The sequence below is a fragment of the Euprymna scolopes genome, chromosome 16, assembly GCF_053919585.1.
Source record: "Euprymna scolopes isolate OS-2025 chromosome 16, ASM5391958v1, whole genome shotgun sequence".
NCBI lineage: Eukaryota > Metazoa > Mollusca > Cephalopoda > Sepiida > Sepiolidae > Euprymna > Euprymna scolopes.
The window spans coordinates 52,140,604-52,166,077 of NC_136497.1; the positions used below are offsets into that span (position 1 = coordinate 52,140,604).

Here is a 25,474-nt window from a genome sequence, read left to right on the forward strand (position 1 = left end):
ATATATATATGTATAATCTTATGTAATTCATTTTGCTTTTTTATTATTATTTATTAAAATAAAACGAAATTAAAACAATCATATTTAAAGATTCGATTCTGCAATTAATTTTACCAGACTGCATTTTGGTTTCTTTATTATAGAGTATGAATTTTTTTAGGATCCTTTGTAATTTGGAAACATTTAAACTTCTGAATAGATAACCATTTCTTAGCAAATCGTCATCGAACGTTTTGGAAGTTATTTATAATTTTACAGAGATTTAGATTAGCTTAACAGTTGTATAACGATTTGATTCAATTAATAATTTAATAACCAAATGATAGTGTAATAATTAAACTGAACTTTCAAAATTCTATTACATAAAAATAACTTGGTAAAAAAAAAAATGTCATAGTTAAAAAAAATAAGAAAAAGCAAAGCAGCAATGAAAATAAAAATTCCTGGACAATAGTTTTTATTAAAAAAAAAATTAACATCTTTGTCATTCTAAGAATTATGACTGTTTTTTTTTTGTTTTTGTTTTTTTTTAAACCATATCACAATCTTTTATTCCAAGTTAATATTTTCATGCAAAATTATATATTTTAATATTATTTGGTAACAAAAAATTTCATGTTTATTGGCTATATATTTTAAATTTTACTGTAAGAATTAAAGACAAGCTTAAATCTGATGACCATACAGGAAGATTTAATTTGAATAGTATAGCGTGATATATAGCAGTAGACTTTGTTGGTTTGATCACATTGAAAGAATTGATGAAAGTTCTTGAGTTAGATGTGGAAAAAGATAACATGGGTGAAATGATAAAGATGAATTTGAAAAAAGACTTAGAGATGGGTTAGTTTGCAAGTTATTTTCTAAAAGCCATCCAACACATGCCAGCATGTAAAACGGATTTTAAACCAAATATGGTGTGTTGACTATTTATATTGTATTTCTAGATTGAAGATAACTTTGAGAAGAACGTACTTGTTTATCATTAATGGTACAAGATTAATTTGGTTGTAATGTTAATGTTGCTTCATAGTGCATGCAGAAAGTTTTTTTTTTTTTTTTTAATGAGTCACTACTTACCAAGGCCAAAGGCTATTTGGGGATGAGAGTTAATGAGCGGGATGGATTTTCAGTTGAATGATGAAGAATATTATGAGACGATTGAAAATTATTAATGGACTGAACAAGGTTTGATTATTTATGAAGACTATTTACAACATGTATTTATTAACATTGGATTTGAAGATGGTCATGTTGTAGTCTGGAGAGAGACAATCCTGTAGTGATATGTTCACAGACGTGTTGGAAACTCTGTCCATGGAAAATCCTCCTGATATTAGGCATATGAAGAAAGAAGACGTTCTTATGAACGTTTTTAGATTCTTTATTTTAAGTGCTATTTTCACAATGTTTCAGTTGATGTAATCTCTAACCATCTTCAGGTATATCTTGTTGAACCTTGGGAATCTGCACAGAATTTCAAAATGGAACCCTACATCAAGGACCCATAGCATAGTGGATAAAGTACTTGATAAAATTCAATTGTAAGTTACACTCTTCTAGAGGTTGAAGGTGCAATCCTCAATGCGGGCGACACTCAAAATACAATTGCAAATTACTTAGGACTTCTATCCAGTCATAGCTAAGAGAACGAGAACATGTGACCTCTATAGATTAAATAAAAGTGTTCCGTTTGATGGAAAAATTCCAGAGTTCAATAAGATACACCTGCAAAAGGTTGCAAGTTATATCAAAATAACACTCAAGTGGAGAACAGTAATTCGAAGGATCCAAATAATAAGAATAATCAATCTTCATCTAAAAAATTCTGAGAACAGTTAAACCAACCCCAATATGCCTTTTAAAAATTGTCTGAACAACTTATAGTGTTCAATAAGAATCCACTTCTCCGCATTATCTTATAACTTTGATTGATTTCAATTTAGATTAGTTCTCTATATATTTTATGAAATTTGTATTTAATTCGATATTAACTTCTATAAAAATATTACATTTTACATCATAGTTTAAAAAAGTAAAAAATAAAAAAAAATAATCTCCATGATTGATATACAATTGTAAGAATATTTTATTTAAAAGAATTAGTCAATTGTATATGTCACATGTATTTGATGTATTTTGACAAGCTTTTCTAATTCATGAACTTCATTTGCCTCTTTTAATGAAGAGAGATGCACAATCAACTAAAGAATGGGAACAATGGAAAGGCACCCCCAGAACAAAATAGTATTGTAGCAGAAATAGGGGTGGGGGAGAGGATGGTAGTGAAATCATTAACCCATTTTCTCAGCCTGTGTAGATGAAGTGTGCAGTCCCTTCTGTAATTCCAATCGTAATTCCAATAAAAAGCATTTCTCATGTCACTGGTTTACACAAGAAATGTTTCTGTTGTGACAAGCATATGAATTGCTTTACCCCGTCTTAACAGTCATGATAACTGTGTGCTTCTTCATTGATAATTCGATAATCTCTCTTGATAAGTACATCATTAGGGAATGCAGCTGTAGCGCTAAATGTTTGTTTTGATTCTAGCTAATGGCACCCAAGTCATTTTTTTTTTTTTTTTTTTTTACCTTTTGGAAATCACTACTATATATTAGGTACGACATAATATTCAATAGAGAATTGGCTCTATAATAATAAATATGAAATCTGCATGAATTAAAATATATTTAAGCATATTTTATGACCCGGTAGCACCTCCCTTCTACTCATTCTGCTAGTATAGAATATAAAGTTAATATTCCAGCTATAAAAAAAAAAAAATCAATGTCTGGAGTTTAAGTCCAAGGTTTTTTAAGGAATCTGAGTCAAATTTTTAAATCCCAAAGATTCTACAGATTGGGTGAATATTAAAATAAAGTGTCAGTCGAAATTTTTATAATCCTAGGAGACTAATACAGACCTTATATCTTCCAGTATTGTAACCCTGGTTAAAATAATGTATGGCCTCAAATATTTTATATACTTTGCATATATCATTCGCTGTAAGTGTTTTACACCATTATATTCATGTTTCTGAATTTTGGAAATGGGGATTGGTTATTCATATTATTTGCATTCACTGGACTACTGTTCTCACCTTGAGTGTGATTTTCACAACATTTCGGTCGATATAACCTCTGACCTTTTTCAGGTTTATCTTGTAAAACTCTAGAATTTGGACAGAATTTCGAGCAGAACCCTTTATTTACTTCTTGGGAGTAGCATGCTCTTGTTCTGTTAGCCATGAGTGGATAGAGGTCCTAAGTAATTCGCAGTTGTATTTTTTCAGTTGCCCACACTGCGGATTGAACCTTCAATCTTTTTTTTTTTTTTTTTTTTTACAATTGATTTTTCCAAGTACTCTAACCACTGCACCACAGGTCCTTGCGGAGTTCGACAGAAACATTCCCGAGTTTGACAAGATACACCTGTTGGAGGTTATATCAACTGAAACGTGAAAATTACACAAGATGAGAACAGTAGTCTGATGAATCCAAATTATACGAATAACCATCATATTCAGTTTTCTTTCTTTCATGAGTCCAGTTTTACTATAATGTATATGCATCCATAATACAATGTGTTCATTTCTATACAGTCTTTAGATACATTAATATTTTCTGCTGAACTACTTATGATTTAAAGCAGTTTCTGTGGAGAGAGACAGATATGTTAGTATTTTTGCAAATGGCTGCCTACATACTTCATTTAAATTGATACATTCTTCTGTAGTTATTCAAACAATAATATTAATAGTTTTCCTTCATTTGCTTATTTAACATTACTTTTATAATCCCAAATAGTTATTACAAAAAAAAAAAAAAAAAAAAATCCACCACTTAAGAGGTATTTTATGTAAACACATATTCTTATATTCATTCATTTATTTAGAAAAGCCTTCACTCTGAAATGTGGTGCTTTCATTCATTTGTAAAAATAATTACAAGTTCTTAAAAAAGGAACTATGTATTTATTTGAATGACAAATGTGTAGATAGTATTTAATTCAAATACTTCGCTTCATTTAAATTGATTCATCGTTCTAGAGTTATTCTTATATAATACAATCATATTGCACTTGATTAATTTTTTATTTTCTTAAAATGACTTTAATAATACCAAATAACTATGTGCACATCTGCTACTATGTGTATTTCGTTGTCTTCATAGAGGTTGGTTTCTTTTTTTTTCCTTGTCCAGGATTTTTTTTTTTTTAGATATTTTGCTTTACTTTTAAAACTTTGAGTAGTGATAGCAAAACAACAGCACCTTCTCTAGAGCAACAGATCATGGCCGGGCTTTTAAGCCTCTTATTTTTTTTTTTTAAATTTGTTGCTACAAATAATGGATAATAGGAGGGCAGGACCTTTTTCATCAAAACCTGATGCCTCACTCTGGTTGGCCTCTGTCTTGACTGAAACTGCGACTATTAGAGATAGGAAGATTTACACTATTGTTTGCTTCTTCTCGCCTGGTATATAAACGGGTTGAGAGGTCCTTTAGCCAGCCTGCCAATATTTACTTTCGTTTATTCATATTTTTATATACGAGTTCCGTATTGTGTACGGCCTTTTATTTTTGATTAAAGCTGCCCTCTATTAGTAAACGGATGTACTTGCTGGCTTAAGGGAACAGCATACCATTGTTATTTATTTATTTTTTTTATTTAGTAAGGGTTTACTTCTAATGAAAAGTATCCTCATGTCACTTTTTTTTTTTTTTTTTTTTTTTTACAAAGTACTCACCACTTATCAAAGCCCGGAGGCCACTCGAGGATAAGGGTTAGAGTGTATAGTAGTCAATGGGGAAAATGTCGTAGTAATCATTAGTAGTGGAAATTTGGTAAATTGGATTGTGGATGGCTCATCAAGAACTTGTTCATGTTGGACTTGAAGACGATTATATTGTAGTTAGTTGGAAAGCAGGAAAACGGAACAGTTCCACAGGCATGCAGTTCTAAAAAAGAAGCTTTGTTCATGGAATCTACGTTTAGGTTTAGGCACTGATAAAGAGTGGGGGAGATTATTGATAGTAATTTAAGCTAGACGAGTGTTTTTCATGAAAGTCAAGCCGGGGGGGGGGAGTATAGATTGGAGTTCAGACGAGTACTTGCCATGAAAATAACGATAAAGCAGAGACAGGCTCACAACGTTTTTTCTGTGAAAAAGAGGTTGCAGGGAAGAGAAAAGAGCATCCCCACTAGGCTACGAAGTCTATTTTGAACTCTGTCAAAGTAGGATAAGCTGCTTCTAGCAGCTCCTGCCCAGATGTGGCAACAGTACTCCGTCCTTGGGCGTACTTGGCTCTTATGTATGTAGAGAATTGCATCATTGATTTGGGGTTTTCTTTGCTTTTTTTTTTTTTTTTTACATAGGCATCACCACTTATCAAGGTCCAGAAGCCATTCGAGGATAAGGATTAAATAGTGTACATTAGTCAATTGGACAATATAGTAATCGTTAGTAATGGAAATTCAGTAAATTTGTTAACTTAAGTGGAACGGCTCATCAAGAACTTGTTTACGTTGGACTTGAAGAAAACCATATTGTAGTCAGCTGGAAAGCAGGAAAACGGAAGACAATTCCACAGGTGTGCAGTTCTAAGAAAGAAGCTTTGTTCATGGAATCTCGTTTAGGTTTAGGCACAGATAAATAGTGGGGGGAATTATTGATAGTGTTTTCAACTAGACGAGTGTTTCTTGTGAAAGTTTGGTGAGGGGGGGGACCATAGATTGAAGCTTAGTCGAGCACTTGCCATGAAAATAACGATAAAGCAAACTCGCAATATCTCGTCTGTTGCAGCGAAGAGAAAAGAACATCTCCTATGAGGCTACGAAGTCTATTTTGAACTCTATCAAGGCAGGATGTCCTTTCTAGCAGCTCCTGCCCAGATGTGGCAACAGTACTTCATCCTTGGACGTACCTGGCTCTTATATAGATAGAGAATTGCATCAGCAGTGAGATAAACCCCTATATGGACAGATCGAAGACACTCGAGGACAGTGTCTAGTAGGCATTCAAGTTCTTTCTATATGTGTATCAAAAATATGTGAAAATATCATTTTACAACAACTAAATCATGCCTGTCATCAAGTACAAAACTTATCCTAAATAACATAGGTTTTTATGTTGGTGCATGATTTCACATTTAACAATTGCAATCGAGTCAAAATAGTTATTTAGATTTATTTGATTACTTGTTTCTGAATTTTATTTGTAAAATATTTTACTAATAAGATTACTGCTCATGTTGTTGATAATGGATCTTTAAATATATATTTTTTTTGTGGTGGTGGGGGGGAAGGTTAATTGCCAGTTTGTATTTAATTCCTTTGTACTTTTTATACTTTATTTCATGCCACTTTCAATACTGAAATTTACTTCTTTCGGTGACCTGCAATCTTAGTTTCCAAGTTTGGCTGTCTCAAGGATTCATTCTGTTCTAAGACTCCTGTTAATAATTTTCATCCAAGTTTTCTTGAGTCGCCCTATTTTTTTTATTTATTTTTTTAATATTACATTTTCACCCCAAACAAGGCGCATTGCAACTTTGATGTAGGGGGTTATTATCAGGTACATGAACTACAGGAGTACTATGTAGGGAGTTGGGCAGCAAGATGTCGGTTCACATTACACTTGAACTTCTGCATGTTAGTACAGTTGGGGAAGCAGGGACCTGGAAGGGAATTCCAAAGTCTAGTGGTTCTGGGGAAGAAACTACTGGAGTAGAAGGCTCTGTTACATCTAGGGATCTCTACTGTGAAGGGGTGGGATTTAGCTGCTTGTTGGGTTTGTCGGGGGTATTTACGACGGGAGATACAAGTGCTTGCAGTTCATCGGAGCATTCACCGTTAAAGTACTTGTAGAACAGGCAGAGGGATACAACATTTCGTCGATGGGACAGAAGCTGAAGCTTAGATGACAGTTTAAGACCTATCAGGTCTCTCTTTTGAACCTTGTCTAGGAGCGAGAGACTAGTAGCAGATGCACCAGCCCAAATATCACAACAATACTCCATACATGGGTGAATGTTGGCCTTATAGAGGTACAGGATACTTTCGGACATTAGTAGCTTTCTAGCACAGTAGCGAGAACCTACCTTCTTCACAGCGGTCTTGGCAATACTCTCAATGTAATTGTTCCAACTCATGTTTTCTGTGAACGTAGGCTGAGGAGTTTAAAAGATGTACTTTCAGATAAAGAGTATTTGCTATTGGTGGTAGAGAAGGTTTCTTGTAAATATTGAAGGAAACAGGCTTAATCTTGGCAGCATTGAATGTGACCATCCATTTGTGTCCCCATTACACTACAGATTTGAGGTCATCCTCTAGTGTTTCTGCCATTTCTTTGGATATGTGTTCATTTGTTTTCCTGTCGTGTCTGTTATAGAGCGTGGTGTCATCAGATTCTGGCTTTTCACTTCAAGACCTCTGCATTTTTCTTTTTCAACATTTACTCTTATCAATATGGTTAAATCAATGTAGCTGATTGACTATTAGCTCATAAGATTTTGATAAATTCAGTATTGTCAACAGGAGATCAGGGCTGATTATGATGGGTCTGATCCAACCCAACATTAGATATCCATCTGGTCATTACATTGAAGATGGGCAAATGAGAACTATGTAAGAGCGCAACATTCACCTTCATACTGCATCACATTCCTAGAATCCTAATAGAAAGATAGTTTGCAACATCAGTACTAGCAGTAGCTCATATCATCTATGCTGATTATTATCTTAACAGTAATACTAAACTTGTAACCACTCAACATATCCCAAGATAACAAAAGAATCCCACTATTTCGAGAGGTTTTATCTAACTCCACCTCAGTACAAGATCAGTGTGCCTTCTCAAGATATTTTCCATATTTCTCGGTGTAGTCTGGTATCAGCTTTCTGGACAAGCTACTACACGTTTTATGGATTCATCATGTGTATAGACTGTATTGTATGATATTGGATTCCACTCTTTTCTTGCACATAGCAGATGGATATTGATCAGAGTCCTTCAACTTTTGTGGTTGTGGACGACTATTTTGTGTTTGATAGATTTACCCTTAGTTCTTTGGTTTCTATGCCAGTTTTTCACATTTTCAATTTCTGAAGTAATTGGTCCATTATATCTGCCAAGATTATCAGGTTATTCACATACAACTCTTATTGATATTCTATTGGAAATTTCTTAAAGAACAATGAAGAGACTGCTTCTTGATGAATACTAACTTTTATGCTTAATAAATTAACATGTTTGGAAGTGATTACAGCATTAAATTAATATTTTAGTACCAACAATTTTAAAAGTAACTTTGTATTTAAAAATTGCTAAAAATCGCATAAAAATGCAAGTAATGGCATCCTGGGCAATATCAAGTAGGTAACGCTAGTGTATTTATAAAATAATCATTTGATATGTTCTAGAAGGTTTTTTAATTGCATCTTTAATTTTTACAGAATATCCAACAAAGCAAAAAAGGAATGAAAAAATAAGTACACAACAAATAAATTTTACCAAAAGCAAGCCAAATTACTCTTCTACCTACCTGTATAAGGTTTTTGTATTTTAACTTATATTAAAGTGTTTTTTTTTTTAATTAAAATAAATTCAGTGTAAAGTCTGTCGAGTGAGAATGAAAAAAATATGGTCAAATTCGAACCATTTATTCTTTCACCCACCACCCCCCACCCCGCCTTTTTTTTTTTATACTTCATTAGCTATTCTGAAAAATTACTGTATCTGTATTTTCTCCAATCAAAACTGGAAGTTATTTATTTATTTTTTATTTGAGGTATATATTTTTAATTTTGCCCAAGGATGGATATTTTTGCTATTTAGAAACTTATAACCTAACCTAAACTAAATTGTAAGTAATTATGAAATTTAAATTGAAACTTTTCCTAATACTTCGAAGCAACACTTGGTATTGTCAGCTATTATTATGTGTGTGTGTTACAAATAGAAAAATAAAGCTTCTTTTATGTTGAAATGCCAATGAACCGAGATGCTCATATTGTTGCTATATCTGATTTATGACTCTCATATTAAACCATATAAAGTCACATGAATGAAAGACACATTTTTTTTTTTTTTTTTTTTTTTTTTTTGTCCATGACTGATTTGTAATCAGGTTTACTTGTCAGTCAGAATTGAACCAGCTCATTAGCATAGTTCATCACCAAACTATGATGTTCATAATCAAGGGGCAATTGAGATGCTATCGAACACTTGTGTAACATGCATGAGAATTTGCTAATCAGCAGCTTGTCTTTGAAACGACTTTAGAGCCCGCATGAGACTCACATAAAAAAATGACAAATGATTAACCAATCCTTATATTAATAATTCGCAAAGCATTTTGCATATCTCTGTATGCATGTCCGCTAATAATGCGACTATTAAACCTATGGGATTTAGATTTAATAGAAACAGACACCTACCTATATAAATGTTTTAAGGGAGTTATTTAAAAAAGGTCACGAAAAAAACTGTACTTGTGCATTTAACGAACCAGACGTAACTCAGCATATAACGTACATTACCCACTCACACGCATAGCAGATGTGTTTCAAAATTAATATTGATTGGTTAATTAGTTTTTTTTTTTTTGTTTGTTTTTTTTTTTGTTTTTTTTTTCAGTATATATTCGATTTATATAAATATAAGTAAAAAACTAATTCAATGTGTATTATAAAAACTAATTCAATGTGTATTATCAAATTTATGTATAGGCCAGAAATATAGATGTACAGTAATTCTTCGTGATAGTTTTATTAATACAAATTAGTGCCCCCAAACCTTTGATTACTTTTAATGTTCCATGTTAATTTTTTGTTTGCTTAATGATTTTCTAGTTTTTTGTTTTTTTAATTGACTTTTTTTTTTATCTTATGCATTGTCTCTATTATCTTCTGATTCTGTAGCAATTACATGATGAAAGATATATTTTCTCTTATATGTACATACAATCCCTTGTCTAATAAGTTGTTATTCGGTTAGTGAAAACGGGTATTTCCAAACTTGCATATTAATATTCAGGCAATTAGCACATTACTGCACATGCTTATGATTTTCATGCATTTCTGTTTCTGTCTAGTTTTAGTTTAGCACTAAAATACAAATCAGTTTAAGCTGAGAAGCAAATTTGACAGGACACCGTATTGTCTTCCTTGCCTCTTACCAGGAATTGGTCGGGACAAGATACAAATTCATACTTAAGACAACTTGTATTAAGGCAATAGCTATTACATTCCTACTATAAGGCTGATCAGTCAAGCAACTTGCCTTACATGTTTGTTTCTGTATCCATATATTCTAATCAAAGATTGATTTAGATTATTGTAGAGAAGACATTGGTGTCCCCCCCCTCCCAAACTCTTGTTCAAGTCATACAGGTGCGGCCTACTTAGCAAAATAGCTATCTCCTATCTCGATATTTTCAACCAACAACACAACCATTCTACAGTTCCATGTTTTTTTACTAAGTCAAGGCAGCTAAATGTAAAAATATGTAAATAGAGTGAAATTTCCTTTGATTTCAACTGGTTATAACTTGTTTATTTTGGAGGGGTTATTTTTATCAAATTTGGATGTAAACAATTTTTTTTTTACTTTTCTCTATAAATGTACAATTCTTTTCCTGTGTTAATATTTTTCCCCAGGTTACTTCAAGTTAGATTACTATTTTTAGTGATGTGATTTATTTTTCTTAATTTCTCAATCAATGTGCATGATATTGTGTCTCTGAGCATATAAAAACAGTCCTATCTTAAAGCAAAAGCGCCACTCATTGATGTGAATGGTTTAATATAGGGTTTTAAGTTATCTTTCACAAAAAAAATCAGTTGAAAATTTCAGTAAATGAAGTTTTGGCTTTATCAAATTGTTTACACCTTTTTTTACATGGTTTGAATTAGTTTTTATCGGTATATTATTAAAAGAAAAGTATAGTTTTATCTCTACCTGCGCTATGTATGAATCCTATTACAAAGATTCAATGTGTTAGCTGTGGTAATAAATCTTATATAAACAGTGAAAATTGCACTTCAATGTTTTCATGTTTTTTTTCAAGGGAGAATGAATAGGATTTTGTCTAATGTTTAGGTTGGCTTGATCCAATAAATATTGCTTCTCTTATGATTAATTTTCATTTATCACAAAATTGGTAAGGATATTTCACTTGTTCAAAGACAATCATGTCTCCATATCTCTCACATTATTCAATGTATCTGGACAAGGCAGATAATTTCAAAGTTAAAATTTTTTTTTTTTTTTTTTTTGTATAGAAATATTGTTTTTTGTTCAGAATTACTCCCATATTAAAAACAAAAATAAAGAAAAATGCATATGGTATATGTACTCATGACAAAACAAAATGTCATATTCCAAAAATTATCTAAATTGGTTTAATAGGGTTTTTTTTTTTTTTTTTTTTAAATGGCAGGCAAGACAAACACTTTTTGAATGTTCATAAAATTTGATTTTTTAAATTTTTTTAAAAAATAAAACTATTGGATCAATTTGTGATTCTTGGAATATATTTTCGTTTTGTCACCGGTACATACTGATTTTTCTTAATTTTTGTTTTTTTAATATAGGGAGAATTTTAGACAAGAACCAAAATATTTTTAGATGAAATATTTTTTTCCATTTAACAGTATTACTATTTCTTTTATAATTTAATAATTATTTTTTGTTCTATTTTCAGTTGAATACAGATTGGACACAAATTGAAGTGATAGATCTGATTAATGATGGCACTGGTTTGGGTTTTGGAATCTTTGGCGGCAAAAGTACTGGTGTTGTGGTTAAAACCATTTTGCCTGGAGGAGTTGCTGACACTGTAAGTAATCTTTTTCCTTTTCAATTTTCATTATTTACATTTTTTTTTCTTTAACGTTTGTTCACCTCAAAGAAGGCATATTGTGTTTAAAGTAAAAGGGGCTACTATAAGGGCCAGATTTATAAGGGAGTATCCTAGGTTGGAAGTTGGGTGATAAAATATTTATTCACATTGCATTTAAATTTTTTCATGTTGATACAGTCAGGGAAATGAAGAGCAGAGAGGAAATTCCATAGGCAAACAATCTGAGGAGAAAGCTCTCAGATTAGAAAATCTTCTGTTATCTAGGGATCTTTATAAAGAAGGGGTAGGATTTTGCTGCTATTTGAGTAGATCGAGAGTAGTTCCATTGAGAGTGGGGTACAAAACCTGATGTGAGTATCTTTTTTCTATGACTGTATGCATGCATGCATGCATGCATTTAGTACGAGGTTTACAACATAAGTTTATAATTCAATCTATATGCTACTAAAATTCTTTGACGTAACTCCTTACCGATTTTTAAGAGACCCAAATACTGTGTGTAGCATGGTAGCACCAATTGTGTTTGTAATATTACTGACTGTCCAGTTGTAGACAGGTTTCTATGGTTTGCATCAGTCTCTCTTTTGGATGTCTGTTCATCTTTCAAACCTATTTAAAACGGCCATAGTTTGTTTGAAGCAAAAATTTTACAGCTGGATGCCCATTTTAATACCAACCCCACCAAAGATACGAGTATTTGGTTGAGACACCATCTTGTCATAGTTCTCCATTAACTGGGACATTGTGGTTGTCTGTTGACAAGAATATGATCATCCACACAACCACGCTGTTCTCTGACCCACTATCATACTTTGGATTTTACAGGAACTACTGTTAACCATGAGAATATAAGGATTAATTATCAAGGTTTACTCCTCTAGATCTGCCGTGTTCTGTCTATGCCCATGCATCTAACAGGGATTATCTCTTGAAGGGCGTGGCTTTTTGCCATGCATGGTTGGTCCTTCACTATGGAGAGACTGTTGCAAACTGTGTCTACAAAATCAGATATTTTACACTTCATATAATACTGGATGCATGGAATCGAGTCAGCAATGCCATAAAAGACCATCTCGAAAAAGTATTACTTCTCTGCATGTATCCCTGAACTGTAATATATAATGTGACTAAAAATTTTGTTTAAAAGATTCCAAATATGAAGGTCTGTATTGCTTCAAATGTTTATAAAATGTAGCTCTTATCTCTTTTTTTTTTTTTTTCTTTTTCTGAAGGTTCTAAATATGTCTGTAATGCAACCAAATTTTAAGGGCGCTTCAAATAATTATAGTGTAACGTTACTTCAAATGTTTTATAGATCATCAAAAATAGTTGTTACATTACCTATTATGGTTATGTGCGTGAAAGATTATTTACAATTACATGACTGAAAGATGCATTTAAGCAATCAATTCTGTTTTCAGTAAATTATTTTTGAGTGGAAAAGAAAACACACACTCTAGTCAGATTATTTTGTGTTATTTTTGCTCACAATGAAGATGTTAACTTTTCACATAAGCAACAGTAGCCCTAATTTTTTTTTTTTTTCCAACCAACAATAAAATCACACCTGAACAAGATGGTGTCCAAAAACCAGAAGATCTTTATCAAGCAAAAGATTTTTTTTTTTTTTTAAATTCTGCTACCTTGGACTTCCAACAGCATCTAAACTTGCATAATCGCATTATTCTTGTATCTACGGTGTTCCAGGTTTACATACAATTGCTTCCCTACAGTGGGCACATGCCAATCATGGCCGCTTATTTCTATGCCTTTCCACACCATTACCATTATATGACATAGCCATTATATTAGAGAATTTTACTCATAACTTGCTAAGATGCCACATCACAATAAACTGAAAATCTGCATCTACTTAGTTTCCTTATTTATCTTATAATTTTGAGGGTGGTTTTCTTCAGTTGGTTATATCTTGAAAGAAGGCCCAGGATTAAAGAATTTTCATTAAGTTTTTATTTAGAAAATTAACCAAGTTTTTTCTTGTTATTGATGTCTACATTATCTTATCCTAATGAAGCTTGCTGGGGAGACGAACAAAAGGCACTTTTCTTGCTTGTTGAAATCAAATTCGCAGCACCCCAGTTTTTCAATCACCTCATTGTACTTATTTATTTATTTTTAGTTTTTTTAATTTTTGAAAATGATTACTTGTTTCCCTGCTTCTCTGACTGTACTGACATGCAGAAGTTTGGTGTAAACAGACATCTCACTGCTCAACTCCCTACTTAGTCTCCTGTAGATTTGGTCCTAATTAGTAGTCCCTTATGTTCAAATGGCACTATGAAAAGGACTGCCGCTGCTTATGTGACTAGTAAATGTCTTCACTATAAGAAAAAGAACAAAAAATAATCCGACTCTAGTGTGTGATTTCTTTTCAGCACAAAATAATTTATGTATTGCCTAAATACACTTTTCAATTAAATAGATTATAAATAATCTTTCAGTGGTGACTGATAAGAGAGCTAGAGAAAATATTTTAAATTAGAAATATTTTATCAGAAAGTTCCCCAAACTGTCCCAATAAATCCATTTTCCTCCACTATTTTGAATATATTGTTTATTATAAATGATCTATATAAGTTATTTTAACTTGATTAGGCAATTTATTCCAAAAAGTATATTACTTTATCAGAAAATTTATTTTTGTAGTAGATTTAGTTATTGAAATCTTTTTCTAATAAATTTTGAGTAAAAGTAGTATTAAATCTGTTAACCTTATTTTAATCTGTTCACTATTTTGTTTGTGTCTTCTGTGACTTTATATTCACAGTAAAAATCAGTTCCGTATGGTTTTCTTTTGTACTTTAAGAAGACCTGCTCTGAGTGCATCTTCAGTGCATGCCGATGTCAGGAGTCACTTGAATTTTTTAAATGTATTTCTGAGTTGGGAATCCACATTTTTTTCCCCCAAAAGTTTTAAAATTTTTTAAAAATTTACTTTGACTTACACGTGTTCACTTTTGTTATGATGTATGGCTCAATTTTCATGCAAATCAAACACCTTAAAATCTTATGGGGAGGGAGTGGGTTATCTTATTTTTATGACATTACGAAATCATTGAAATATCTGAAAAGTTATTTTTTTTCTGTAATGTTCCAGTTACTTAACTGATATCAATCATCATAATAAACCTAAATAATAGTTATTTTTCAGTATCATGGATTATAATCCTCTGCTAAAGCAGGAAAAGTGAGATTCTACTTTAAGTGATTATGTATAAGCACCCTAAAAATCTTGGAAAGAAAAAAAAAAGATATCATGTTAGAATTTAGTGGGTGGGGGAGTAGTTTTGTATATAAAATTAACATAAAATTATCCTCCATTTTAGAGCATTTAACCAGATTGTATTTTGCTATGGGAAATAAATCCTTTTTTTTTTTTTTTTTTTGTGTGTGTGTGTGTGTGTGTGTGTGTGTGTGTGTGTGAAGTATTTATTTATTTCAAGATGGTTACTTAAGGTTTTATCAGAGTTTTTGTTGGAGGTTTATCACTAGGACTTAGAGTTAAGGAAACGTTCTTGGACTTAACACTCAGACCTTGAATTACTGGTAGGGTAAATTATTTTTATTTCTTTATTTCAGCATGAGAAAACAATTTCCCAGAATTTATCACCTATCACAAAAAAAAGCAAGAAATGCTTGAAAATGAGTAATTTTATGTGAAATCTAAATTTTAAAATAATTTACTTTTTAAAAAATATCTTTCATATATTTTTCAGGGTTTTTGTACATAATTAACTAAAATAAACAGAATCTTGACAAGTTTACCTTTATTTTATCCAGTTTTTAAAATAATAAAAAAATTTTGTTTGAAGTGACATGCAAAAGAAAAGGGTTTGATAAATCCTGCATTGATGTGTACTTCAGGTAATATATATATATATGTGGAAAGATAATTGTTTTGAATGATCCAGAGTTTATTTAGCTGTTTTCATATCTATTCTTGTTTCTCCTTATCATTGCAGGATACTCGATTGCGGAGTGGAGATCATATCTTACAGATTGGGGATTTTAATGTGCGTGGTATGAGCTCAGAGCAAGTAGCCTCTGTCCTGCGTCAATCTGGTAGCCATGTTCGGCTGATTGTTGCACGAGCCATCAATGAACCACCTCTTGAAATAAATTATGCCGCCCCAATTATTCCTACTCAACAATTAGATGAGCGCCTGCAACAACTGAACACCTTACTCTCTGGAGAGACGGAACAAGTGTTAGATTACAATCAACTCATGCAGAACCAACATGAAATCCAAAAAAGGTTAATTGCTGCCAATAATGAGAATATTGCCGAAATTCCACAGACTGGACCAGAGTTCCTTGAAATTGTTCAAGTACATCAGGTTAGTGAGCTATGTTTTTACAAGTAGGATATTACTCTTTTATTTTTTTTTTTAATATTTGTCTTAAAGGTTCTCCAAAATTCCATTTAAGTTTAATTATCAAAATGCCTTCATAAATAATCAGCTAGAAGAATACCCATCCCAAGGCTGGTAAAATGAATTCCCTGAACAGAACAGTTTTGCACCACATTTATGCTCCATTACAAAGATTAAAGTGAACATATAATCTTTCTAAACCTTATGTCTAGAATCCTTATTCCAATTTTGATAAAAATTCATTACACTATTTTGATTCTAGAAAAAGTCTAAAATTTAAAACTTAAGCTTAAGGGATCTTGAAGAAATTGAAATTTAGGCAATCCTGTTCAATTATAATTTAATGATTATGTATTAAATTCAATGAAAATCTGAAATATTTTAATTATCAAAGTGGATATTTTGTTCATATTGTGGCTTTTAAAAACCCTTTAAAATATTCCAAAGAAACTGACATTTAGGGAATATTTATTGATTGATGTCTAATTCCTATTGTTAAAATTTCACAAAATCGGAGGTAGCTGAATTTTCATGAAGAGCTTCCATCACATTATTCTCCTTTCGCATGAAACTAAATATAGACTATATTACCCATCTTTACTTCTAGCAGAAGGGTTCCAAAATTCATAATGATTGGTTAATTAGTTTAGAAGTGAATCCCATACATAGAAATATATACCTTACTATATAAATAGATATCTTGATTATTTTTTTTTTTTTTTTTTTTTTTTTTTTTTAAATATTAAATTTTTTTACTTTTTGAAGTTAATAAACATTTAATTAAAATGTTTGAAGGTTTTGGTTAGCTACTCTTTAAAAGAAATCTAGATTTTGTCAGAAATTTTTAGTTTCTTTAGCCTATTTCTAAAATGATTAAACATCAAGTGTTTTTATTGTACATATGCCAACAATTTTAAACTTTTGAATTATTTGTATGATTAATGTGGTTAGAAGCAAGAAAGAGAAGTCTTACCGTGGGTGCTCAGCGAGTGAGTTCAGGCAAAGAAAAGGAAGAACAAACATGGCGGTCAGCATTTTTATTTCGTCCGTTCTCGCATAATCTCGTGTGTGCGTGAAGATGGAACCTATAAAACGATGTTCATTTCTGGGTGCTGGGAGATGATTCCCGATCAGCCAGGAGAGAAGGCAACGAGAGTAGAGACAAGAGACAGAGGACTGTAGCGATAATCTTTCTTGAACATTCCGTTTGTGTATTTGAGGTGACCCCCCCCCATTTTACAATTTTACATCAAGCTATTTCGGCAATGGCCAACGCAGGCTTAAGCAACATGATTAAGCCTTTTAATGGCGACGGTGATGTGGTGGCGTGGCTTAAAAAAGTGAACCTTGTAGCAAGGATTCAGAAGCTGGATGATGTGGCCGCAGTAATACCACTGCTTCTAGAAGGGGACGCACTGGCCCTCTATTTGGAGCTCAGCGAGCGGGAACAGGGTGACGCAGACGCCATCAAGGGTCGACTGATCGAAGCTTTCGCAGAGGGGCCTTTCGAAGCCTTTAATAAGTTGAAAGAAAAGAGGTGGACTGGTGAATCTGTGGATGTCTACGCGAATGAGATAAGGAGATTGGTTGAGTTGTCGGGCATCAGGGGACATGCCACGAGTCACGTAGTCAAGAGGACTTTTGTTACCGGGTTCCCGGAAGAGATATCGAAAAGGTTGCAGCAGGTACCGGGAGTGGAGACGCTGGATGTGAGTGAGCTGCTTAAAACTGCAAAAATCTTGGTGAGCACCCAGTCCACGGAGCCTGGAGGAACGACAGCAACGGTACAGCAGGATGTGGGCAAGAATCTGCCAAACCCAGGGATCGCATGCTCCGAATGTGGGGGACCACACATGAGAAGAGACTGCAGGAAGTTCTTGCAACGGACAGTGTGTTACTAATGTAATCGAAGAGGCCATTTAGCGGTAAAATGCACAAGTTCGGGAAACTGGCGAGGGGAGGCCGACGCGCCAGCGGCCACCCCGATTCGAGAATAGAGACGCACCCGCAGCAGATGCCCAAACAGAAGATTGCGGTGGAAGGACGGGAAGTTATGGCCCTGATTGACTCTGGCTGCACCACTACCATGGTGCACACTACCCTGGTCGGAAGATGGGAAGGGTGAAATAGTGGCATTCGATGGGTCGCGAGTGAAGTGTCGAGGGAGGGAGACCGTCACTATTGATATTGCTGAACGTCGGATGAGGGTCCATGCAATTGTCACTGATCGCCTGGTGCCTGGCGTCCAAGCCATCATTGGAATGGATGTTATATGCCGCCTTGGAGATGTTACCATCACATGTGACAACGTGAGGTTCGGACTAGCTGAGTGCGCGGTGACGGAGAATGCCCCCAGAGGGATCAACAAGGCCAGGGAGGAAAGAAAATTGTCGATCAAAGATCAGGACTTCCGAGCCGAATTCGACAGAGAGCGGTGGACGGTGGAGTGGGCATGGAAACATCAAGCGCCATCGCTGACAAACAGGGTGGCGTGCTACACAAATTTGCTTAGAGGAGGGGCGAGAAAGGAGTTTGAGCAGGAAGTCGACCGATGGATTGAGGAGGGGATACTGATGCCTTGGACGGATGATGTGGAGTCGGGCATTTTGCCGTTGATGGCCGTTCTGCAAACAACTAAAGAGAAAGTAAGACCGGTCCTGGATTTCCGAGAGCTGAACGGCCATGTTAAGTGCCATACGGGAGGCGACACCGTAGATGTGTGCAGTGAGACCATTAGGGAATGGAGGCAGATGACTGGCGCATCTACGTTGGTAGATCTAAAATCTGCCTATTTACAACTCCATGTTGCCAAGAAGCTCTGGAAATATCAGTAAGTCAAGTACAAAGGCAAAACCTACTGTCTTACGCGAGTGGGGTTCGGGTTAAATTCGGCACCCAAGATTATGTCAACTATCCTCAGGAAGATTCTGGAGACAATGGGAAAGGGAGATGGGGTAGTGAGCTCATACATAGACGACATTCTGGTGAATGAGACTGTGGTAACTGCCAAGGAGGTGGTGGCTCATTTGAAGAGGTTCGGGTTGGTCGCCAAAGAGCCGGAAAAATTAGACGGAGGGGCTGCTTTGGGCCTAAAACTGAAACGAGGTGCGTCAGGCAGCCTAGAGTTTCGCAGGGGAAACGAGATCCCACAACTGAAGCAGGAGCTCAACAGACGTGAACTTTTTTCCATATGCGGAAAGTTGATCGGACATTACCCCATTGCTAGCTGGCTTAGACCAGCATGCATCTACATAAAGAGACACGCCAAAGGACGAGGATGGAATGATAAGGTGGGAGAAAGAACGGTCGCCATGATGGAAGAGTTCCTGAAAGAACCTGGAACATACCGCGAACATTGGATGGAGTCGTGTGGTGCGATGCGAGCAGCATTGCAACAGGGGTCGTTTTTGAAATTGGAGGAGTAGTTGCAGAAGATGCAGCCTGGTTGAGGAAAAAGAATGACGTCAGCCACATCAATGTGACGGAATTAGACGCGACAATAAAAGGAGTCAATCTGGCCTTGAAATGGGGACTACGTGACATCTGCATCAAAACAGACTCTGCCACGGTGTTTGCTTGGCTAAAGTCTCTCATTTCAAGCGAAAAAAGGATAAAAACGAAAGGGGCTGCGGAAATGTTAGTGAAGCGCAGGCTTGGGGTGCTGGCTGAGCTGATGCAAGAGTTTTGTTTGAAGCTTCGCGTAGACATGGTGGCTTCTGAAAAGAACCGAGCAGATGCTCTCACGAGAGTGAAGAAGAGTTGGCTGTTGCCAAAGAAAGATGTTGTTGCTGCATCGGATCTAGATGATGTTGGCGTGCGAGAACTGCACAATTTGCACCATATGGGGGTAGAGAGGACTTGGTACTTAGTGAAAAAAGTCGCCCCGAGGATCACCAAGGAGCAAGTGAGGCAAGTGGTCAGGACATGCGACAGATGTCAGTTGATTGATCCTGTTCCAAGCACACATGAAGCTGGCCAATTGGAGGTGAGTGGGACCTGGGAGAGACTGGCATGCGATGTCACCCATTACAGGGGTGGACTTTACCTGACCATGATTGACTGTGGGCCCGGGCGATTTGCCCTATGGAAGAAGCTACGTGGAGGAACAGGCAATGAAATAGCGGCAATCCTTGATGAGGTGTTTTTGGAGCGAGGCCCCGTGGAATAGTTGTTACCCGACAACGGGACTGCGTTCAAGTCAGTAGCAGTGACAGAAGTACTCAAGAAATGGAAGATCCAACAATTTTTCAGAGCTGCCTACAGACCTAGTGGCAACGGGATCGTGGAGAGAAACCATCGCACCATAAAAGCAGTTGCGGAAAGAGGAGGCACCTCACCTGAGCAAGCCGTCTTCTGGTATAATATGTCACCTAAACTGGGACAAGTACCAGAGACGGTCTCGCAACTGTCAATGTTTGCATATTCCTGGAGACATCCCAGGGTGGAGCCGGCAAGCCGAGAAGTAGAGGCCACAGGGACAATTAAACTCGGGGACGAGGTATGGGTGAAGCCACCGGGGGCGCACTGCACCACACAATGGAGTAGAGGTCGCGTGACTGGGAGGAACACTAGTAACAACATTGTGGTGGGAGGAGTCCCGAGGCACATTCTCGACGTCAGACCAGTTGAGGGCGAAGCAATGGAGGGGAGTGTGCAGCCACAGGAGGAGGACGAGACACCTCAGAGGCCAAGTAGAGAGAGGCGACCGCCACAGTGGATGAGAGACTATGAAATGTGATCTTGAGATCAGGGAGGCATGTGCTTAGAAGCAAGAAAGAGAAGTCTTACCGTGGGTGCTCAGCGAGTGAGTTCAGGCGAAGAAAAGGAAGAACAAACATGGCGGCCAGCATTTTTATTTCGTCCGTTCTCGCATAATCTCGTGTGTGCGTGAAGATGGAACCTATAAAACGATGTTCATTTCTGGGTGCTGGGAGATGATTCCCGATCAGCCAGGAGAGAAGGCAACGAGAGTAGAGACAAGAGACAGAGGACTGTAGCGATAATCTTTCTTGAACATTCCGTTTGTGTATTCGAGGTGACCCCCCCCCATTTTACATACAGTTTATGGAATAAAAATAGAATTCGTCTTTCAAGGGAGAATTAAGAATTCTGTTTTTGTAATGACCGAACAATACTATCAGCAAAAAAAAAAAAAAAAACGAAGTTTAGAGAAATGTACCTTTTCATATAATGTTGATTTCATCATTCATTAAAAGTTTAATGTTTTTACATGATAAAAAAATTTGACTTTGTTGCTGTTCGATTTTGAATAATCTGTTTTGATCAACCTGTACATAGAGGCATCTTTTTGGTTGATATTGCCATGTTATGTATATTGTATTGGTTTAAATAAGCATCTAGTGTATTAAATTATAAAACTAATAAAATAAATAATAAAGTTTTTGAAAAGGTTAATGGCCAATCTGATTAATGTTGAATCCAACGATTTTTTGATAACTATGTAGTCGAACACTATTTGACTTGCTTTCTGTATTTGGTTACTGCCTCAACATTATACAGAACTTAATTCCCTTTCCTTTCCCATGATGATTCATGGTGGCCAAGGGGTCGAATACTGCACTGTAGACTCAAAGGTGACCTTGTGACTAGGTTTGAATCCTTTGACTAGCAATAAGCATCATTTCCTACCCTGATGAATGTGTAAGCATAAAACTCTAATAGCTGTAGATAAAAATAATTAATATGCATTTATACACACACACACACACACACACACACACTAGCTGTACCAGATCATGCATTGCTGTGGTTCAGTGCGATTAAACAAAAAACAGAAAGTGCATGTTTCTTGCATTTATAATGGCACAGTACTTTTGGATATACAATACGCAGTTGATGTAAATACAGAACAAAATCTACCAAGTATTAAATGAAACACGAAGCCATACAGAAACACCCCATTTCATAAAAATCAACCCAGTTTCAACGTTTTTTGTGTTAATATATTTAATATATTATTGCAAAAAACACTCCATTTATAGAAATATAAAAAATGAAAATTTTCTTAAATGTTTTATCGTTTCGTGTTTGAAATGCGAAACCACAAAATTGATTTTGTTTGACACTACCTGTGTTATCATGAAAAAGTAAAGAGTTCTCCTGTAGGAGATGTCTCCTTGAACTACTTTTGCTTTTTCTTGCTCACATGCCTCTAATCCGAATTCATAGCAGTGGGTCGTCATTGATGGACTTTTTTTCTCTACCAAATGGGTCATTAACAATGTTTTTTAATGTTTAACCTATTCCAATCTGATATTATTGCACAGCAAAAATAATTAAATTTAAACAAAAATTATTTTTCTTAATTTAAATTATTTAATCAAGTAAAAATTCCATTTTTTTTTACTTGATTACAAAATTTGAAAAGTTAATCTTGCCAATTACAGTACCTAACAATTTAATTACCAAAAATATTGTAAAAAAACTGAATTTAACTTGAAAATACTATGAAAAAAAAATAGCCATTTAAATTTCAATTGATATAAATTATTGCACAGCAAAAATAATCAAATCATTTTTCGTATTTCGAATTATTTAATCAAGGGAAAATTCCATTTTTTACTCGATTACCAAATTTAAAAAAGCTACTTTTTGTTTTGTTTTTTTCAAGTTAAATTCAGTTATGATATTCTGTTAATTTGTTAGGTAATTTGTTAGAATAACTTTTTTATTTAATTATTTGTATTGTACAATAATTTAAAATATTTTAACACTAAAAAAACATTGTTAATGGCCGTTTTGGTAGAAAAAAAAAAAACAACAAAAATCCACTGATATTGGCATGCTGCTACAAATTTGGAACAGGGGCATGCAAGCGAGAATAAGCGAAAATAGTTCAGGGAGGCGTCTCCTGCAGAAGAACCCAATAAAGAAATAATAAACTTCAATTTTTACATTTTTTAAAAGTTTTTTAGTTTCATCAAAAAATAATCTCATTTTTCACATATCTTTAAATGTTTCTGTTTTAATACTTGTGTTATCAGGAACCAATAAAAATTATTCAATAGATATTTAATAAAGTAATATATTATAATTCTAAAAACATATTTAAACCATTGTAAAATAGTTTTTATGCAAGTTATAATCAAGTATTACATATTTCTGTAAAATATTAAATACAGGCAAATTACTTATTTAATATACTGATGTCTCGTATCGTAAATGGAACATTTTTATATCAATTCAAACAAAACGTTCTGTTGTTTATTTGTGAAAAAGTTTTGCTTTTAAAATGGATGAAACTATTTTATTTGTCAAAGTTCTGCTTATGTAAAACTTAACTTCTGTTTACATTCAGCGACATAACGGTGATTTAGTTCTTTATGTTCGAGAAGAGTTTGAGAGTATTTATACAATGAAATACAAACCTATGGAAAATGTCTAGTATCAAAGTAAATGGGAGGGGGGAGAGGGTTGAAGAACTAAGGTTATCACGTGACCAGTGATTAATTCCCTTATAATAAAACGACTAGTTCATTACAAAGAAAACAAAATAATTTATTAAATAAAAATTTCATAAAATGTGATAATGAAAGTCATATATAAAAACATGCATGGGTACAATGAAAATACTATAGCAAAATGTTGAGGCAATCAGTCCAGTATTTTTTTTTTTATAGATTATCTATTAGTAATAAACGAACAATTAGATTTTTATTTATATAGATATATGTAGTAGTAGCAGTAAAAGTATTTCCAATTTGGATGCATTAAAAATTGAAAAATATAGCAATTCAGAGACCAGTTAAGCTGCAGATTTAAAAAAAAATTAATAGATAAACATTTATTTAAATTCTAATTTTCGACATATGTAAGTCTTTGACTGGTCTCTGGACTGGCATATTTTTCAAATTTCAATGCATTCAAACAGTGGAAATACTTTTACTATTGGCATGTGCATACCAGAGGACTAGAATCGAACTTTAAAAATCTTCTTCTTCGATAAGAACAACCAACTACAGCTGTGAACACATGCCACATAAAAAAAATAGTTTGTATTTTTTTTTCTTTTTTTTTTTTTACATTTTCACCCCAAACACGGCAAATTTTCCTGAAGACTCTTATCCAAGTCAAAAATTAGGATTTAAATAAATGTTTATTAAAATAAAAAAAATCAGCATTTTGATTGCTCTCTGAATTGTTATATATACTTATTTTTTTTTGTAGCCACCCGAAGATGAAGTTGAAAATCCTGAAATGGAAATGCTTGAAGTGAGACTAGTGAAAGATAGTCAAGGATTAGGTATTACGATTGTTGGTTATGTTGCCGGTGGAGGTGCTCCTGGTAAGTAATCATGCACATTTTCAAAATTGTTTCATTGTGAAAACAATTGCTATAACAAAAACTATCTTTATATTGAACTATGTGATTATTTTGCCTCTGCAAACAGAACAAAAGTTTCTGGAACAAGGTTTGATTTTATATTTAAATCAATACAAATTATAATTGAAAATCAAATAATTTTTAAGACATTTTCTTATTCTATCAAATTAATTATCAGCATGCCTCATCACATGCAAGCAATGATCAAAAGCGAAGAGGCATTCAAAAGTTAATTGTAGGCATAGACCGATTCATACCATCTAAAAAATTCCAACAAAAACCTAACAGCTAGCCATGGTTCTCCCCAGAATGTGCTGCTGCCATCACTCACAGAAATCACTTTTTCCATAGCTACCAATGTAATAGATGCACTGAGGCTAAAGCTGCTTTCAGGAACGCCAGCAACTACTGTAAAAAAGTAATAAAAAATGCAAGAGAGCTATATACTCAGTCCGTTAAATCCAAAGTAACTGATCAGCAGCTTGGTTCCTACCAGTTTTGGCAAATAACAAATAGGATCCTGAACAGAAGTGTGCATTCTATCCCAACCATCATCAATGGACCAGAGGTCATCTCATTAGCATCAGACAAGGCCAAACTATTTGCCAAGAACTTTGCAGCTAATTCTACCCTATGCGATGAAGGCAATCAACTCCCCATATTTCCTCCTATAACACACAAAACGCTAAGTAACATACAAATATATGTGCGTGAGGTCGCCAAGCTAATCAAGAACCTTGATTCCAGTAAAGCAACTGGCCCTGACGGCATCTCAATTATAGTGTTAAAAAAGCTTCAACCAGAACTTGCTCCCATACTTACGAAACTGTTTAAGCGTTGCCTTAAGGAGAAGTGCTTTCCAACACCCT

At 34.4% G+C, this 25,474-nt stretch overlaps 1 protein-coding gene across 9 annotated transcripts in view; it reads left to right on the forward strand.

The window, feature by feature from the left end:
• The window catches only part of LOC145295954 (multiple PDZ domain protein-like), a 548,951-nt gene that overhangs the window by 192,588 nt on the left and 330,889 nt on the right, over positions 1 to 25,474 (forward strand). For all 9 annotated transcript variants that reach the window (XR_013869923.1, XR_013869924.1, XR_013869925.1 and 6 more), the window contains exons 6-8: positions 11,709 to 11,843; positions 15,851 to 16,225; positions 24,449 to 24,566. Coding sequence is in view for 3 of the 9 variants with exons in the window: in XM_080141856.1 (XP_079997982.1) it covers positions 11,709 to 11,843; positions 15,851 to 16,225; positions 24,449 to 24,566 (628 nt within the window). In the remaining 6 variants the exon portion in view is untranslated. The remainder of the gene's footprint in view (positions 1 to 11,708; positions 11,844 to 15,850; positions 16,226 to 24,448; positions 24,567 to 25,474) is intronic.